General features: G+C 40.3%; 2 protein-coding genes across 3 annotated transcripts; one reads left to right on the top strand and one right to left on the bottom strand.

Annotated features, from left to right (window-relative positions):
- Positions 1–1,024: 1,024 nt before the first annotated feature.
- On the bottom strand, positions 1,025–12,841 carry tmem86a (transmembrane protein 86A). The gene is made up of 3 exons (XM_026310792.1): positions 12,704–12,841; positions 6,493–6,757; positions 1,025–5,678 (listed from the first exon to the last, which is right to left on the bottom strand). The coding sequence occupies exons 1-3, from the start codon at positions 12,722–12,724 to the stop codon at positions 5,251–5,253; spliced, it is 714 nt and encodes a 237-aa protein (XP_026166577.1). The 5' UTR covers positions 12,725–12,841; the 3' UTR covers positions 1,025–5,250.
- A 1,541-nt stretch (positions 12,842–14,382) lies between these two features.
- spty2d1 (SPT2 chromatin protein domain containing 1) lies at positions 14,383–19,278 on the top strand. 2 transcript variants are annotated; one of them, XM_026310788.1, is made up of 6 exons: positions 14,383–14,921; positions 15,186–15,300; positions 15,671–17,269; positions 18,253–18,412; positions 18,502–18,579; positions 18,703–19,278. In XM_026310788.1, the coding sequence occupies exons 1-6, from the start codon at positions 14,859–14,861 to the stop codon at positions 18,794–18,796; spliced, it is 2,109 nt and encodes a 702-aa protein (XP_026166573.1). In that variant the 5' UTR covers positions 14,383–14,858; the 3' UTR covers positions 18,797–19,278. The 2 variants fall into 2 exon arrangements, with proteins under 2 accessions (XP_026166573.1, XP_026166575.1); XM_026310790.1 differs by lacking the exon at positions 14,383–14,921 and having other exon boundaries at positions 15,186–15,299; positions 15,669–17,269.
- Positions 19,279–19,500: the final 222 nt, after the last annotated feature.

The raw sequence follows: 19,500 nt of genomic DNA, 5'->3' as shown, positions 1-19,500 counted from the left end.
ATATATAATCTAAAAGGAGCAGAAATGTACAGTGGTGAGATTATTGTAATGTAAAATGTGTCATTTTGGAGAATTTTATTATTTTCTTGGAGATAGTGCCATTAGGATTGTTTTAATAAAGGCTTAGTTTTTGTAGGAGACTGGAGTTCTTTGATGGCAAGACCTTGGCTATTAATGAATGAGACACATTTGGAGAAAACTGGCAGGGTTCCTCCAGGAATGAAGTAAAAGATGTGATGTGTGTGTGTTTAAAATATAAAAGAGTAGGGAAGACAGAGAAGGGAAGAGAGACAGCTTTACTGGTAGCTTCACTGGTAGGAGTCTGGATGAGTTTCCACAGAGTTAAAGGTTATTGAAAGCACATTTCCACCTCACACAGACAATGGCTTACTAGAACAGAGCTGTCTGTTGTCCTCTAGACCTTTATGTGCCTTAATGGCACTTTAGCTGCGTAGGGCCAAAGGCCTCTCTAGAAACACAAATCAGAAAACTGTTTGAAATATAGGTGATATTTTAAAGGTCACACCTTCTGATTCCAGGAAACCACACACCAATCAGAAAGACATCAGAGGTCATTATGGTTAAGTTGCATTGTAATTGCATTTATTTCTCCAATAGATATTCACATTCATAGCAGTTTCACTACAGCAAAGAAACTATTTCTTCTCTAAAGTCACGGAAGAAATAAATCACAAAATGAAAATCAAGGACTACAAAGCAAACTATATCAAAGAATAAACACTGGAATAAAAAACATTTGTTCTTAAAGTGAAGTCTAATGATGCACCATAAAGGGCCTTAAAACTTGTTGAAAACAAATACAGGTTTTCCCATAATGATAGGCAAAAAAGAAAAAAAAAATCATTTTAGGGCTGCTTTTCTGCTAACACTTGAAGTTTTATATGTAAAGGTTTGCAACACTCAAGAACAATTGAATGCCAATTCTCTCACATCTTGATGCATTGCTTTTTTGTGCTTAAACTATAAACATTATGACAAAACTGTCAAATTAAATCTTAATTTCTGTTTTCATGAAATAAATGAAAAGAGTAAAGGAAAAATGAGTATATGTATACACTACAGCTGTTAGTTCTGTGAAGAGGATGATTGGCCTTGCTCTTGGTACCGGTACAGAAATGTGCAACACATCAGATTCAGATTAATATTACAAAGATGGATTTTTTTTCTTTATGTACTCATACTGACGCTGACATTGTAGTGTAATAAAAGTAGTGTAATAAAAACACCCGGGTGTGTAGCCATCACTGTGGGTAAGTGCTGATGTGGAAGATTAATCTCACCCACTTGTCATGCAGAAGACGTACAAACATTACAGCCTTATGGTTTGAATGTCAACAGATGCCAGATAATGAGCACGGCACATTAACAGCAAAGGCTTCAAATCAAATTATAAAAGTTAAAAAAAAAAAAAAGAAGGAAACTTGAAATGTAAAAAGTGCCAACATATTCCGAGGACTAAGTGAAAGCACAGGTCCTCTAATGGTTCCAGCTCATTACTCTCTGTGCAGGTGAAACCTTACTGGCCTCCTACAGCTTTCTCAGGTCCCTTTTGTCTGCACACACAAAGCTGTCAACAACAGGGCTGTTGACAGGCTGAGGTAAAGTGACGCGCCTGCTGGCCTGCCATATGTGGGGGGACAGGATGGCAGCTAACAGGATGGAGAGAGAGTCTTCCCCTGTGTGTCGTATTACACCTCCTCACCTAATTTCAGCTACAGTATTGCTTAACAATAACCTCCTTCCTAAGTGCAAGGCCAAAAACCCTCCTGCAGCATGGAGGGTGGGCCTGTCTCCTTCAGTAAAGGTTGTTGGATACACGAGTGGACTCTAATATTAACAACATCCACTCAGTGAAATGAACTCTGCATTTTGGTTGTCTGTGTCTCAGTCAAATAGAAATTGAAACACCAAGCAGAAAACAGTAAATATTTAAAACAAATCAATCCTGACATGGATAATAACTGATAATAACTGGCATCTTTCTGACTCAATACGTCATTCAAGTTTATTTCTTGTTTTACAGGATAAAAATCATCTACTAGACTCAGAAAAGCATCTTCCAAAGTAATGGAGAATTTCCAAAGTGTGAGTTGGGCAGCAAAAATAAGCTCAGAAATACTTCAAGGGAAAGCCAGTCTTCTGGCATGTAGCCATTAGGCCACATGAGCAAAAGCTAACAGGCTTGATGTGGTAGAGGACAAAGACAGTAGCGCTTACATAAATTGCCCACATAGTAGAGATGAGTAAGACTGCTTGACTCAATCCCATCCCCTCATAGTTTTACTTCAGGCTGCACACATGGGTCAGTCCAGTTATGCAGTTAACCAGCATATCTTCTTGTACCCCATTGAACCATGATTTAAGACAGAATAAGCAGAAAAACAAATCTGCTAGTATGCCTGTGCAGATGTCATTCAGCACAAAGGCTTATATTAACTGTTGACAGATCTGCCTATGAGCCAGATGAGATGAGAAGAGGGGTTGTACTGCAGAGCAGGAGTCTGCAACAATGCTGGGAGGACAAATTAAAACATGGAACAGAAGACAAGTGGTCACACAAACACACTGACAAAGCAGAAATATCATGCTGACATGCATGCTGACAGGCTGAAAGAAGACTGAGGAACTATCTGGCAAATCAGCAGCTCAGAATAGCTGTTTGGTCTGAGTGTCTTTCCTGGTCAAACTAAGACTGTGGGCTGCTGCTGTTTGAGGAAAAAAAAAACAACTTTATCAACACCAGCATCAACACTATGGTCTGCCTGCAGATCTGCCATGGTGATGGTTGCATTGAAGCATAAACACATTTTGATGTGTGTCTTTTTTGTGCGTTTCTGGGTGTATTACCGACAGCTCCATGGGTCATTGACCTAGCATAAAAGTTCTATAATATGGGTTTTTCTTATACAGCATGTTATATCATATTTTTTGTTAATTATTAATACTTTCAATTGCCACTATGTACTTTGATAACACCAATGTTATTTTCAGTATATTAAACTGTTAGTGGTATTAATCTTAAAGCTAGAGACATACTTATGTTGGGGTACATTCAGGAGGAGCAGTGCACGACTATAGACATGCTCACTATTTAGGTCAAATGAAACACAAAGGCTGGATCCACCCAATCAACAAATACTAACCTGAAGTCAATCATCCATATTTCAGAGCAATTAAGCGAGGGATTCAACGGATGCTCTAAAAACATAAACCAATATAAAGAGCTGATGGGTTTAAGAGTCTCGTGAGAATACATATCTCGTGAGATATCCAGTAGTGTGTCTACTCCATACAAACTGTAATGGTTCACAGTATTTCTGGCTGAGTTAGATTTGACTGGTCCAAAGTACACACACAGACAGTCACTCAATGACACTCTCCCACACATGCACATACAGTATGTAGACATCTGAAGAAAGAGCTAGAGTATACTTGCTAGATACGCATGAAGACACTTTATCCTAACACAAGTCTATCCTATCCTAACACAGGTGAAACTAATGAAAAGTGAGGGGGAAAATGTGAGATAGATGAAACAGAGTATCAGCCAACTTGTTGGGGATTAGCTGCCATGGATTTTGGCAGGATTAAAGCTGATGAAGTCCTGTGAGAGGGAATTATTGGGAATAATGGGATAACTGTTCCCTCATATGACAAGCAAGTTCCCTCAAGTCCCTTTTTTTTGTCAAGCTGCCCCAGGGCAATGTGTATGTTTATGTGCATGTTTTTATGATGTTCCATCATGAGTAAGTGGGTGCCTTTTTAGGCTCAGCACGTCTGTACACAAGCTAAAAAGATTCCATCCAGGAAAGAGCAAGTAACATAGCCTATTCTCTTCAGTCTTCCTAACATGGTCCCAGGCCCATGACAGCATGGGTCGGCTGATCGAGCACAGCAATAAGAACCCTGTGGACTTTTTCCTAATAACTAAACCAGCAGGAGCTGTAAGTGGCTGGTGTGCGAGCATGTCAACATTTGCACCAGTTTCTTTGAAACACTATTGGGGTGCAAAACACTTATCACAGGGGTGGGCAACCCATGTTCCATGAGTGCCACTGGCCAGCTTGATTTCCAACTATCCCCGCCCCAATGCTGATTACCTGGGTCAGGTGTTTTCAGCCAATCAGAAGCTGCCTACCTCTGCAGTAAAACATAACACTTCTCAAAAGGAGATGCTGGTGTAGGTTGCAACACGTTAAATGGTGTACAGTGGTCAGCTATGACTATGCTTTTTACTGTGTTCCCTATGACAGCAGGATTCTCAGCAGGAAGAATCAAGCTTTCACAAACCCCCACCTCCTCTAATTCCCACTAACGCTACAATACACACTGGTTGCAGTCACGCAACCTACTCCCCGTGCCTTTCCACCTCAGTGCCTTATTTTTGTCCCAGACTCTTCCTCTGTACAGCTAGTTATTCAAGGACACCCCAACAGAGAAATAATGCATCTAGACAGACTTAATGTGGATTTGTTAGGGATGTTAAATAAAACAGCAAACAATGGCAGTGTGGTTGCTGTACATGAAATAGAGGGGACTGTAGCTAATAAAAACAGGTGTGGGTATGCTCCTGGCCTTAAGAATAGCACTCTTAAATCAGGGAAACACAAAGCAGCAGAGTGTGGACATGGGCAAGTCAGTAAAAAAGGTCTCAGACAACAAAACAAAAATAAGAGTCTAAATTGTACTATTGGACCACATAAAGATGATGTGTGTGTTATCAGTGTGGTGACTGTGTGATGGGACTCTGTGGAAAGTGAGGTAAGACTGGTAATCACACACACATAAAGGCACACTCAGACACACACACACTCTCCCATACACACTCCATGAAGGTCCCTAGTGAAATGCTCCCCTTTAAATTAAAACATAACAGTAAATGTAAAGTAATAATCTATATATAGCAGGTTAATACTACTACATTTGTCTCCATGGTAACCAGGGTTGAGAGGCAGCCATAGGATCGGAGGAATCAGGTAGGACTGTTGTTGGGAAAGGTTAAAGATAATATTACCATATCTCCATCTACTAGTGAAGCAGTAGGGCGGCATGTCAAGGCTGTAGCAGACCAGTTGCCATGGTAACAATGATGTAGGGGCGCCGCACTGAGATGAGGGCTGAGGATTGGGGGTCTGGCAGTGAAATGTTCCCTTGAACATTGAGGGCCGGAGGGAGGGCGGCTGCCACTCTCCCCACCTTGGAGCTAGTCGCCACAGACACCCTGCTACCTCATGTTCTCTTCCTGGCCACCTCCACATCTTGGCACTCAACGGCTGACAGCGCGATCAGCATCTGGGCGGCATAGTAGGTGGCCATGATGATGGCACGTGAATGGGGCACAGGGAAACAGAACTTGTTGACGGCAATGGTGAGGTCGGAGACCATGAAGAGCATGGCGCCCAGGCAGGCAGACAACTTGGTCCAGGTCCACAGATCGTTGGCCAGCTGCAGGCCTGCAATGGCCCGCCAGCCCATGAACCCAATCAGAGCAATGTAGACCGCGACGAGGTAAGTGAAGGGGCCGGACAAGTAGGGGTACAACAGGATGTAGCTCAGAGAGGACACGGCAGAAATCACGAGGCCAGCCCACACATTAAGGGGTTTCATCCCAAAGGCAGATGAGTAGAGGATGTGGGTGATGGCAAACATCAGAAGGCCTGCAGAACATTATATAAATTATGTATATGATTTAAATCAAAAGAGAGTCGTAAAAAACAGTATCCTATCTATTTATCCAGTGTAAAACAACATGGTAGAAAACATAAACTGTCACATGATTAAACAACATATAAATATAATAAAACAGTTCTGTCAGATTAGCTACTATTTTATCTATTGATCCATCATCTTTATCACATACTCTTGCTACCTATGAGCAGTTTAGAGCCACCAGTTAATCTAATGTAGGAAGCCTGAGTGCCTGGAGAAAGCTCACAGACACAGGGAGAACATGCCAACTCCACACAAAAAGGCTTCAAGTCAATCAAGGTTTGAACCCGGACTGTTCCCAATAACTCAGTAATAAACTGTATACGCATAACATAAATAATGTTTCCTGGCCCCGGATAAGGTGAAAAAGATGGATGGACGGATAACATAAACATAATATGTATGTAATGTAATAAAATAAAGCAGGTCAAAGTTGGACCAAGAATTATGTCTGTAAATTATGTTACAGTGAACCACTTGGGCAATAAATCCCGTTTGGCTAACCTGGAGATTTGTTTAAAACCTGTATAATTAACCAAAACATTGTTGTCCAATGCTTTGCCCAGGTGAACTTCTTTACTGTGTTACCAATGCCTTCTCAGATACTGCTTTGCTATTACAAACAGAAATTACCATATAACCAAAACTATGAAATTAAGATACCAGTTGAAACTGCAATTAGCCATTCAAAAGTAAAATCCACATAAAAGAAACTATCCTATAGATGTAATTCAGAGTTTATGCATGGGGCTCCTCTCTCACCATGGATGAAGTAGCCCTGCTCCTGCCAGATAAGAAAGGCATCACCCAGAGCAGAAAAGATCAGGCCAGCCAAGATCTTGCGGGCACTGGAGTGAGCACCTAGAAAGGTGAAGCCATGTGCCAGTAAAAAGACCCAGAGGCAGAAGATGGGCAGACATTTGATCAGGGCGCTGAACCAGGATGGACTTGAAGTGGGCAGCCACAGCACAAAGTATACACAGGTTGCCTTGAAGAAGGGCACAAGCTTGGGGCCTTCACTCTTGACCTGGAAGCAGATTAAATAAATATATTATTTATTTAACATATTATTTAAACACAGCTAGCTGCATGATTATGTGATGTTACTGTATATTGTTCAGTGAGTCAGAACAGTCTGATAATATTGTCTTTCTGTTTGAAATTGGATTTATCAAAAGGAGCTTTTAATCAAGGCAGACACGAAGTGTTTCATAAGAAGTGAAAACCTCAAGAGTCAGCACCTTGTGTGTCGTGAAGTCACATGTTGATTTAAAAGAGGAAACACAGGTAGCAAATTTCTCTTCTCCTTACTTTGAAGAGTGGTTTGAGTCATCAAACTTTGTGTGGTGAATAGTTTATATCACTTTAGACATGAACATGTTTTGTGACTGAAGTGAAACACTGAAACAGCAGACCAGAAGAAGAGGAAATGCAAAAAGCTCCCACACTGTTCCTCTGACTTCCAATAACCTTTCTTTTTTTGGACTCTCTCACCACCTTGTTTTTCTTTCTCCTTTCCTCCCCTGAATCAGCTTCTCAATGTTCAATAGAACAGTGAGGCATATTCTCCATTTCTTCCTCCCAACTGTGCTACCATTCATATTCCTTACTGTCGAAATATACAAGGGCTAAGGTCACCCACCTACAATATGGCTCTGAGAAACACCCTCTTGGATCATAGAAGGACAATAAAGAACTGATGTTGATTTGGGAGAGAAATCAAGTGAGCGAGGGTTCAGCTGACCTGAGATCATTAGAGGACAGTTGAGAAGAATACAAGAAAAACAGAGAGGATAATGACAAAGGGGGTCATATTACAAAATTTCAAAATTTTTTATTTAATTTAATTTTGGGTTATTTTCTCCACAATTTTCTGTAGTAAAATAAAATGATGCAAACGAAACTGATGCTCCCATTGTAATAATGATCAAAATAATATGCAAGGGTGGAGGAAAGGCAGTGTGAGGAAGTGAGGCTATAGGAGCGAGATGCATTCAAATAACAGCTGGATTTAGAGGTGGACAAGTGATTAGGAGGGAAAATGAGGAAGAGAGGAGATGACACAAATTAGGGGTCACTAGTTCATATATTCCACCCACCACCACCTCGTGGCAGAGGGTCGGGGGCCTTGATTGCGCAACTATTAAAAAAAAAATAGCAGACCAAATTAGAGTACAGGATTAGGCACAATGTTTGTGTGACCTCAAACCCATCCTGGTGTAACTGATATGACTTTACACACAGCTGGAAAACAATAGGGATCTCACAGGAAAGTTCACACATGGTCAAAATCATGTTCAGACCACAAGTCTTGGTGTGGTATCTACTGTGATTTAAGTTTTACATTACATATTACTGAATGATCAAAATAACATTACATCATCTAACAAACACAGCCCTCACTAAGTCACCAGGATGCCAAGAAGTCAATTTGTATTTTCCTCTCAAGCACAAGACTACACTTTCTGACTAAACTAAAAAGTGTGGACACATCACCACAGTTTTAGCTGAAGTACTGTATGCTGGAGCTCTGTATCATTAACATGCTACTGTAGCAGTGTGATTGGTATCTGTGGGAAAACCGATATGTAGATCATCAGAGCCTAGTAAGGGGTTTAGAGGCAGCCGCACAGAATGGCCAAGAATGCAGACACCCGGTTATTTTGTGTGCCTTTACTTTCACTCAGATGTTCCATCGTGGGTTTGGTGCATGCTCAAAAACAAAAACTAAACACTGTATTTTCAAATATGCATTTCCAAATATATGTGAGGGGTTTCAGTGAACCTTTAGTGAAGACAGTAAGTCTTTCAACTTACAATGTTTTCCTTTCTTTTTACGGGGCAGTGTTATAAAGCACTCATTACCAGAAGGAGCTTTACACACAGGCTGTGATCATGGCTTCTTGCATCCACAAATTTAATTTTCTCATTTGCTTTAACAAAACAAATTTGTCTTCCAACACATAGGCTTGTTACAAAAGGGGCCAAAAAAGATGAATAACTAGTTTCCCCATAATCACTAAGGCCCAATGCTGGTATAAAGTAGCTATGCTAACGTTTACTGATGAAACAGTATTTCACTGTCTGCTTTTCTGTCAATTTAAGATATTAAAGTCTCTTACAAATTGAAATAGCATGAGAGGATTTTGCCCACTGAAGTAAAACTAATGCTAAGTGTATAATGTGAAGTGATGCATTTCTCCTCTCTCCATTATGCATGTTACCTGGCCTTCATAAAACAAATGGAGATATAAATAAAGATTAAAGCATACTGTCTGACAAAAATGTGCGTGTGTCTGTGTGTATGTGTGTATTCGTATAGTAAGTCTATCTATCCCATTAAGGCCAAATGGGCACCATCGAATAGTTTTGGAAAGAACCCTGGCAGCACTCCCTGATTATCCAATATCATAACTGTGCTTATCAGGCCACTGGAGGCTACTTAAGCACAGGACACAGAAAATCGCAACAAATTTCTCTTGTACTGTCAGGATTCAAGGTTGGTTCTAAGTAGAATCACTACTCAAATAAAACTGCCTATCCATAGCTAAATGAGGTGCACTAAAAATGCTTTGCCTGAAATCTGCAGGCCAAGGTTCAAAGATATTTGGGCTCAGTGAACCACAAACAGTGTGATTGATATCTGTGGGAAAAACAATATGTAGATCATCAGAGCCTAGTAAGGGGTTTAGAGGCAGCCACACAGAATCCTGGGAGGGAGTCAGAGATTCCTATAACATTTGGCCCTATTAAAGCCGAATCTGAACCATACATTGCAGTTTCCATTGTATTTCTTGTAAACTTGCATCTATGCAGTGATAGGAGAGACACAAAAGGCCGAAACAACATAAGAAGCACACAAGAGAAGCACCTACAGCATAAAGCATACAATATGTTTTTATCATGTTTCAAGAAAAATTTCAAAGTTAATATTTAATAAAAATACTAGGCTTACTATCATATTACTGCTGTACTACCAGATGTAATTGTTCTTCTCTAATACATGACTCCCTTTCCCATTGAGCTAAAAAGTGACTGGATCAAATAGAGATATCAAGAAGGTGTAATTGCCTGCTGGAATTCATCAACTGGTCTGGTTCACAGTTTCATTGCACTGAGGCGCTATCAAAATGAGATTGTCAGCGTTTTGAAGCACAATGTTGTCACACTTGTAACCTACTCCACTCACTGATTGAGGTGTTAGTTTTTCTGCAGGGACACCAAATGAGACATTAGCGACATCTATAAATCCTGGATGAATACAGAACATCCTGTCTCATTTGGGAGGCAAGCAAAATGAATCACTTTGTTCTCATCTAGAAATCTGAACGACTGCATTACAAATAAAAGCTCTTTGCAGCAGCATATCTGCACATACAGCTGACTGGCTGTAAACACCTGCCTCTCTCGCCAGATAAAGGATAATAAAGTAAATGAATGTATGTGCATAGGCATTAAGAAGCAATACATTTTTTATTTGTACTTTTTTGGGGGTGAAAGAACAGCATGAACAAATAACTTCCTTTGCTAAAGTAGTCTCATATCCCAAACCAAAGCAACAATGGCTCCAAACTAATCATTCTTTCAAATTATTTTATTCTGAAGAACAGCAATGCAGGTCTTATACAAGCTAGTATTGATGCAGCATCACTGGTGAAATATTAACTTGTATTATTTGGTAAGACAAATACAAAATGAATAGTTACTAATTTGCATACATTTTAAAAGGACTTAACTGTCAGTGAGTTATTTGTGCTGGAGCTCATCTTGAAGCTGCAGTACAGGAAGGAACAAGCAGCTGTTAGGAACAAACATGAACCAACAAAAGCACCACACTGAAGCATTAAATAACATCCAGTCAGGATGGGTCTCCTTATCCATTCTGGGTCATCCACTAGCCCAGTGTTAGAAACATGATACAAGGAAGCATATTAAACTCCTCTGTATTTAATTTGGCAGCGGGGAACTGTAACATAAGTATGGTCCTGGCAGGCACATTTGGCATCTGAGTCATATGACAATGTTATTTCTATGCAGCATCCTAACACTGTACTTTTCATCTTACAGCTAGCTGCTTTACTTCAATGATAACTTTTTACAGGCAGTGCAATGATAAATACGGTTTTTTTCACATGGCAGAATATCTTTTGTAACATGATCTGTGTCTACATTATATAGGTTTTTATTGCTGAGTAAATCTGAATGCAGTAAAACATTTTGGGTCAAGGAGGAACTGTCAGATGTATCTATAATTATATCAATGAAGCCTAAACGAGTGAAATCCTTCTTTATCTCTGAGCTACAGCAGACACCTGCCAGGAAGTCCAAAGTCTACATTAGTTAAGGTGTGGTGTTCCGTGCTCTCATTGGCTGATTCTACACCATCTATAAAGGATAAACGTGTATAAATTCCCTTAAGAGCGAGCACAACAGTTGGTCCACCAGATGGAATCGGGTGTTATAATGTTTTCTAAAGCATTGTTTAGACTTGGAAATAAAAAAAAACACTGGAGCTGTAAAAGCAGAAGTGAGAACAGAGTTATAGCAGAATCTATTAAGGTAATTACCACTTTTCACACTATATGGATAGTGAAAGGTAGCAGATATGGATAATGAAGTCTAAACCTACTGACAGTTCCCAATGCTTTCAATATTTCAATGATTACAATTTACAATGTAAATAAAGACATTTGATAAAATACTTTGAGACCACTGCATGTAATAATGCATACAATAAGATGTCAATGAAAAGGAAAATGACATCAAAACTTTTTTTTGATAATGATCACAAAGGGGTGAGTGTGTGAGGTTGTTTGTCTCTATGTGGCCCTGTGATGGACTGGTGACCTGTCCAGGGTGGACCCCTGCCTTTCACCCAAAGAGAGCTGGGATAGGCTCCAGCAGATCCCTGGGACCCTGGTTAGGAATAAGCGGGTATAGATAATGGATGGATGATGACAAAGCCAATGTCATTGCCTGCCCATTTTCTTTCTTTACATCAGATGGAGGCCAGTGTCAGAGTCAGAGTCAGCACATCCTTCAACACAGAAGTTAGGCAACCCCAGGATCTGTGGAGCATTGTCATTACTAAGGAAACCAGACTGTATGGCAAGTATTCCTGAACACAGGCTCCTCCCACAGCAGCCACACACACCAGGGTTTGCTACAGGCCAAGTTGCAACACACCAGCCCCTGCAAGTGGGGTAATATTTCATAGCAGCTCTGTGAAAGTAAGAAGATGCTAGACTAGTTAAATTATTCATACAGTTGCCATATCAAAATGGCCACTTCCCTGCAGTCTCAGTTGAGTTAATTACGGAGCTAATGGACAGACTGAACAATAGAGTCTATGGAAAGCACAACTACAGCAAAGGAGATGAAACGAAAGGCAGAGAGGAGCAGCGCTTGGCGCATGCGTTACTGGTGGGTAGAGGAATAAAAATCGAGACAAAAACGACCGTCACATGACGGTCATTTTGTCTGGAGCTGCGTTTAGAAATGTGTAGAAACGTCCTATTGTATGTGAAGTGTCGAGAAGCCACCGAGTGCGCAGTCCTCACTAAAACGTGTCCAAATATCGAGGAAACGATGCGTGCTGAGCATAAAAGTTCCTGCTTTGTGTGCCCAGCACACACAGACACACCATTTGAAATAACGAGGCGCTATCAACAGCGTGTTAGTGCCGGAACACCTGACTGAACATGTTTAAATTACCGGACTGACATGCTCCGGTTTATTGGTCATTAATTGGTCACCAAACGAGCATGCGCTGGCCTGACAAGCTCTGCCATGAATAATAATTGAAATAGGCCTACAGCATTAAACACTGACAGAAACTCGAGGCGCTCGATAATGAACACACAATGATATAAGCATTAATTCGGATGGACAATTTCATTTTCCGAACTAGCCACCGATTTTTTCCTTTTTAATGCATGAAAAATATCAACGTTGGTTTGGAGCAGGTACTCACCACTGTGACCGGAGAAACCATTTCTCCCTCTGTGGTGTCAGAGAAAAGGGTAAATATGATCTAAATTCGGTTTAGGTCCTCCAGTTTATACTGTACTGTTTAACAGTTCGGATGCGGATTGTTTTTGTCTTCTCTCCTGTGGGCAGTCCGACGTCCTTAGATCAGCCGTAACGTGGACACGGTTTTCGCTGTTGACCAATAAGAGCAAAGAGTTGTGATAACGGAGGCGGGCCAAAGCGTCCGGGGCACCCTGATTGGAGGAATCAGTCTGCTGTTTACATATCAGAGCAGATGGCCTTTATTTACATTTTGCACAAATGGAGCTTGCTGGTGTATTCTTTTTGTCGTCCTTATTTTCTGACAGTGCGCCGATAGCCCTGTGTTAGTGGGTCCGATTAGGCGTCAGAAGTCAAAGACAAAGCAGAACTAACATCTGTATATGGGATCGAAATGCTGCTCAATTAAAATGATTCGACTGTGGTTTTATTTTTAATGGATACAAAGCGGTGTCTCTTTTGTCTCACCTCCCCTTCACCTTGAGTTTTTGATCTAACAACAGTGAATCGTGTAGTGTAGGTCTCCACTCTGGTTTAATCAAACGTTTTTACCAAGAGCCCCCAAAATAATAGGCCAATGCACAAAACTCTCACACAGAAATGCTACTCACTTTGTATTATTCATTGTTGGTACTAAACTAGATGCAATGTCAAAGACAGTGTCAATATCCATTGTGACTGTTGAATATATGAGTCCTTAACGAAACATAGCGTAATTTAGAATAGTAAATATTTAAAACACCAAAAAACGGCCTGTATTGTTGTTGCATACTGACATCAATATCTAGGTATTGTGCTTTTTTGTTCCCACACTATGTCACTTAAGTTATTTATGTGAAACAAACAATACCAACAACAAATATCACATAGTAATTGTAACTTTCATATATTAATAGTAACTTTTATTATCATTACCTTACTCAGCAAAAGATCCAAAGTGAATAGCAGGACCACTGGACACCGTATAGTTTTAACAATGTTGGTAGGCTACAGCTCTTTTATTAATTGCATCAGAATTATATGAAAAAGAAAATAACATACAATGTATGCCCGAATAAGATTGACATCTGACATCACATTTCTAGAGTATTCTAGATATGTGAAATAGACAGTGGTGTAGCGACACTATGCGGTCTACACACGTCAGTTATTTTTGGGCGGACGTTGCGTAAAGAAATCAGGGGGAGAAAAAATGGAAGTTCCGGTTCGACATAAAACCTGGAATATACTGTACTGACGGAGTGGGTTTCTGTGCAACTTCTGACCTAAACGTGAAATCACAAAAAAACATCTAAGCTTGCTGATGAACACAACTCTGCCTCATTATTTTCAATTTGTTAAAATATGTTTAACGAGTTACACGGTTTTCTAACGTTTTAGCCCAAATTCTCGTTTCAACACCAAAATTACCATCAACTCACTCATCAAACGTCAAGCGAATGAACTTATAAAACAAAAATGAGTTTCCCAGAACAAAATGTCAATTAATATAATGTATTGCTGAGTATTTGCATCGCTTTGCATAACAAAACATGATAAACCAACAACTCGCCTTTGACGTATCTGCTGACGTCCTGCGCTCTAACAAAGACGGAAGTACACACAGTGAACCCTCTGGTTTCCTTCAACACTCTGTGAACGCTTTAATTTTTCGGTCTTTCTAGCTGTTACTCGCTATCAACAGCTTGTGTGCGTTATGGCTAAGGGTTTTGTGTTTTTCTGTTATTAGACTTGAGAAACACTAATATTCTGATTGGCCTGGCCTTAGCTAGGCTGTTTTTTTTTTCAGTACAAGGGACAAATTCGTCTTTCAGGCTTTTTGGTGGTTGGTTAGTAAACGGGTTAGGGTTAGCTAACTTTGCTAGCATGTGTTAACATATGCTGATGAAGTAACTAGCTAAAGTAGCACAAACTGTTCGGTGTACACTTTGTCTTTCCGTGAGCTGTTTGGTAAAGTGCTTTCTTTACAGCTGTCCAAGTGTCGTTCTTTAGTGATAAATCCCGACCTGATTTCGTTGGTTTGAAAGCTAAAAGCTAACGGTATCTTCAGCACACTCGGTTGAGTTTTAGCTACTTCATTTGCGTCAGCTGCTGTCAAAATGATGGATTTTGATAACATACTGAACATCGCCTCCCAAAACCAGGGGCTCAGCAGTGTACAGGTGTGTTGGAAACTCAAGTTGGCTAACTCAACCTTGTAAGCACACAAATGCCAGTTCATGTCAATGAGGATTTGATGCTAGGGTATTCATTCATAAGCACCTGTGTGCTTTTAATATTCTTAGCTTAGCAGTTAATTGTGATCTTTAGATTAATATGTCTAATAATATTTATTCCACCTATAACTGGGCCATCTGACAACTGTAAGTAGTCTGGGAAAATGTGTGCTTGCTCTACTGTCAAACTGTGCTTGTCTCTTTGTGCAGAAGAGATATAGTTTACAAGCTGGACCACCCAAAAAGGACCCAAAGTCGAAAGGCGTAAATCCTGCTGCCGTACAGGCGCTTCTGAAGAAGCAACACAGTGAGAGCAAAAAAAAAGGTAACAGTGATAACATTAATGCACATACAGTAGCTGGACTTTTATAGTCATGTACATATTGTCTACTCTTGAAATCCTTTCAGTGCTCCCAGTCCACTTTACGATTCAAAACAAACTTCTGTTTCTTTTCAAGACACCAAGTGGGTTAGCCCTAACACATCTGTATGACTTGTTAATTATTAGAAACACTGAATATGTCAAGCCTCAAACCAGTTACTGCTAGAGGTATCAAGATCTAGATATGTGCACTGGGGTGACTGCGCCTTTTTAGTGGGCACTTCAGGCTCCTGGAGGACCAACCTCGTAAAGGTTTGATTGATTGATATAGAAACCATTGTTTAATTACATAATATATATCTACATTTTTTAGAGACTGAAATGAAGAAACAGAAAGAGGAACTACTTGCCAAGAGGGTTGAGTTGAAGTCGGACCGTAAAGCACGAGCCATGGCTTCCAGAACTAAGGACAATTTTAAAGGCTACAATGGCGTCCCCGTGGTAGAGGGTCCTAAAAAGAGGAAATCAAAACTAGATATGCAGGAAGATAAATCAACAGATATAGAAAGATTTAGGAATAACTCGTTTGACCCAGAGGATGATGAGGATAATTATGAGTATGAACAGTCAGATTCTGAACCGGAGCAGGAGCTAGAGCGACTGAGACCAGGAAAGACCATTGGTGATAGTGGGAGTAGTAATAGTAATAAATCCTCTTCTAAAAAATCTTGTGGACCACCCAAGCCTGCCCCACCCCACATGAACTTTGCAGACTTACTCAGATTGGCAGAGACAAAGCAGTTTGAGCCAGTTGAATTAAAGCCAAAAGTAGTGAGAAAGGAAGAAAGGCTCCGCACAGCTGATGAGATAAGGGAACTGGAGATGGAGCGTAAGGCTAAGAGACACGACAAAGACTCAAAGGCAGAGAGGGGAAAAGAGAGCAAGTCTCAGTCTAGCTCTAGTTCAGTGAGAACTACTCTAGAGAAGGAGCAGAAAAACTGCAAACCACAAAAGAACTCCTTAGGAAAGCCAAATCTGAACAGCGAGTCAGGGAAAAAATTACATCCAACACTAACAAGCAATGGGGGGCAATCTTCTTCCAAGCCCTCTGTTAGTCACAGAGACAGACCCACAAAATCTCACAGTGATAGAGACAGATCCAAAACAAGCATGTCTAATTCATCTGGTACCATAAATAGTAAAGTTCCTTTGAAAGCCACATGTTCTCAGGTTTCAACCAAGCAAGTGGGCTCCAATCCCTCATCTAGCCACAAATCCAGCACCTCAAGTGACCTTACCTTCAAAAAAGAAAGCTCAGTATTTCTTCAAGGAAGAGCTTCAGGTATAACTAGGAGCAGGCCTCCTGGTACAGCTGTAACTGGTCAGAAATCTCAACATGGGAGTTCCCAACAGACCAGGCCCATTCAGGGTAGCTCTGTTAAACAGGGACCTACAGTTGGAGGTTCCAAGTCTCCCAAGGGAGAAGCACTAAGACCTGGAATTAATTCTGCAGTAAAATCGAGTGGAAATTCAGTGATGAGGCCTTCACTGGGTGGCCCTCCTAGGCCTACGTGTCAACCTCAGGCAAGACCTGGAGGCACACTCCAGGCAAAGAGTGGTGGGAGTCGTCTACAGGATCAGCTTGGAGGTAGTGGAACTCGTCCTCCAGGTATTGGACCTGGTCGGCCCAGTAGTGGAGGACAAGTACCTGGACGATCAACTGGCAGTACTGGATCAGGACCTGGAAGACCCAAGTGCACTGTGGTGTCAGAGACCATCTCTTCCAAGAATGTTGGTGGACCCAGACCAAGGGTTCTACCTCGACCAGTCATGCCACAGAGACCTGGGATGCCACAGAGACCTGGGATGCCACAGAGACCTGGGATGGCACCAAGACCAGGAATGCCACAGAGACCTGGGATGGCACCAAGACCAGGAATGCCACCCAGACCTATGATGCACAGACCACCAGGTAAGAACTAGAAAGAGAATGACAGTATGATATTAGTAAAGAACTGAGTTTGGACCTTGAGTACACATTTTTGAAGTATTGATAATATGCCTTATATCAATGCAGTGTTGTGAAAGTGTCAGGGTTCAGACAGATGAAGCTGACTGAAAGCCAACACTGAAAGCTGACCTAAAGTGTCATTGAGAGTAATATTTCTGAGACTACAGTAACATTAATATTTGCTGGACAGCTGGTTGTTATGGGAAATGAAACAATGGCTTTAACTGTCAGATTATATTGTTTTCACTGTATGTTTTGCATATTCCCATGGAAACAATCTATATGGTCACTCAGCTGCAAAACATAATTTTGAAAATTCACTGTATTAAATATGATTGTGATTCATTTCAAAGCAATGACTGCATTTGTGATAATTTTTGCGATAGTCGACAGAGAGCAGTATGTGCATAAACATGAACAATGCAGAAAAATATAGAAAGTCAGTATTAGGTATTTCTTATTTGTAGTATATTGGACACATATGACTTAATGTAGTTTAGTATTACACACAGTAAAGAGTATATTGAGCAGTTCATTTTGGCTCATAGCACACATTAGCAGCACATTACAGTAATCATCATAAAACAATGTGTGAAATGCACATTTTAACAAATTATGTTAATATTGTTATCTTAATGTTGGGGCAAACAGCTTCTGACAAAGAACGTGTTTGCCAAACTCAATCAGGTGTGTCAGCAACACTCCACAGCCTTTGTCAGTATTCCTGGGTCAGAATGCAGCAGCCTTTCTGACACATAAGCAGAATGAAATTTCAGTGTCATTCACCTTCTGGACAGAAGTCGACTCTTGCACACTTTCTGAAATCATTACCTTGCTAGTTTTAACATTTCTTAACTCCATACATAAGATGTCCTCTTCATACCAAACAAAAAGGCAAAAAAAATCCTCTCTTGTATATTAAAAGTGAATTTCTATATACATAGGCACAATGTTGCCACCTATCACATCTGCCTATAAGAGGAAATATGAGGATGAGGAAGATGATTATGACTCTGAATTGGACGATTTTATTGACGATGGAGATGAGGAACAAGAAGAAATTTCCAGGCACATTAAAGAAATCTTTGGCTATGATCGAAACAAGTAAGTGTTGTGTTGCTATATTCTAATTTATTACATAATCAGATTTTTACTCTGATTCAAATTATGTTGGTTTTTACTGTTTTACTCAGATACAAGAATGAGAGTGACTATGCACTTAAATTCATGGAGAGCAGCTGGAAGGATGTGCAGAAAGAAGAAGCGAGGAGGTAGGAAGAAAATTAACCTCGCAGTCCTAAACTCCAAATGTGGTTTACATCAGTACTGAAAACCCCAGGATTTACCTACTTACCACACTTATTTTTTTCTGTTTCTTTGCTGTGCTATTTTAGTCTAAGGTTGGCTGTGCAAGAAGATCTAGAAGAAGAGAAAAGAGAGGAAGAGGAGATAAAAAAGAAAAATGTCAAGAGGCAAAAAAAGAACTGATGCATCTGCCACTGAGATGAATAAAAGCTCCTGCGTCTCCTGAAACACAGAGCTTTGGGTCTGCCATCTGAACACATGAAGCCTAGTGACTGTCAGTGTTGGGGCCCTGTTGCATCGTTTCTGCTTGTTTGGAGAAAAACTGAGTTGGGTGATACATGACACTGACTTGAAGAATTTTTGTCAAAGGCAACCTGAAAATGTCAAAGACAATATATGCACAACTCATTCAGGCGTAATTATATAAGGTTCTCACGTTTTCCCTGTTACTTTTATTTAATTTCCCCACTGAGTGCATGTTTACACTGTCAACAGTCCCACTGTTTAAAATTAACAGCTGCAAAGACAAATATACGTAGGGAAGAGGGATTTTGTTTTTTAGACTAACAATAACATGCAATGTTAAGTGTTGATACCATGTTGTTTTTGAGCAAATGTTGCATATTTTTCCATATGAACTTTGGTGAATATGCAGAAAAGCATTACCACATGCTATGTTGTTTCTCTTTAAGAGGTGTGACAGAATTATTGCCTAAAGTTTTTGTCTAGTTTAACTCAACGTTTTCTCAGAATATGACAATCTTAGTAATATATACCGAAGCTTGAATCTACAGCAAATGTTGCTAAAATATTTTCCTGCCATATGTTGTGTGTAATGTTATATTTTTTTATGTTGTTTCTTGAGAGAAAACTAATCGCTCAATATT

The sequence above is a fragment of the Mastacembelus armatus genome, chromosome 6 (assembly GCF_900324485.2).
Source record: "Mastacembelus armatus chromosome 6, fMasArm1.2, whole genome shotgun sequence".
Taxonomy (NCBI): Eukaryota; Metazoa; Chordata; class Actinopteri; order Synbranchiformes; family Mastacembelidae; genus Mastacembelus; species Mastacembelus armatus.
The sequence above is the reverse complement of the archived record's forward strand: the minus strand, read 5'-3'. Positions and strand labels throughout refer to the sequence as shown.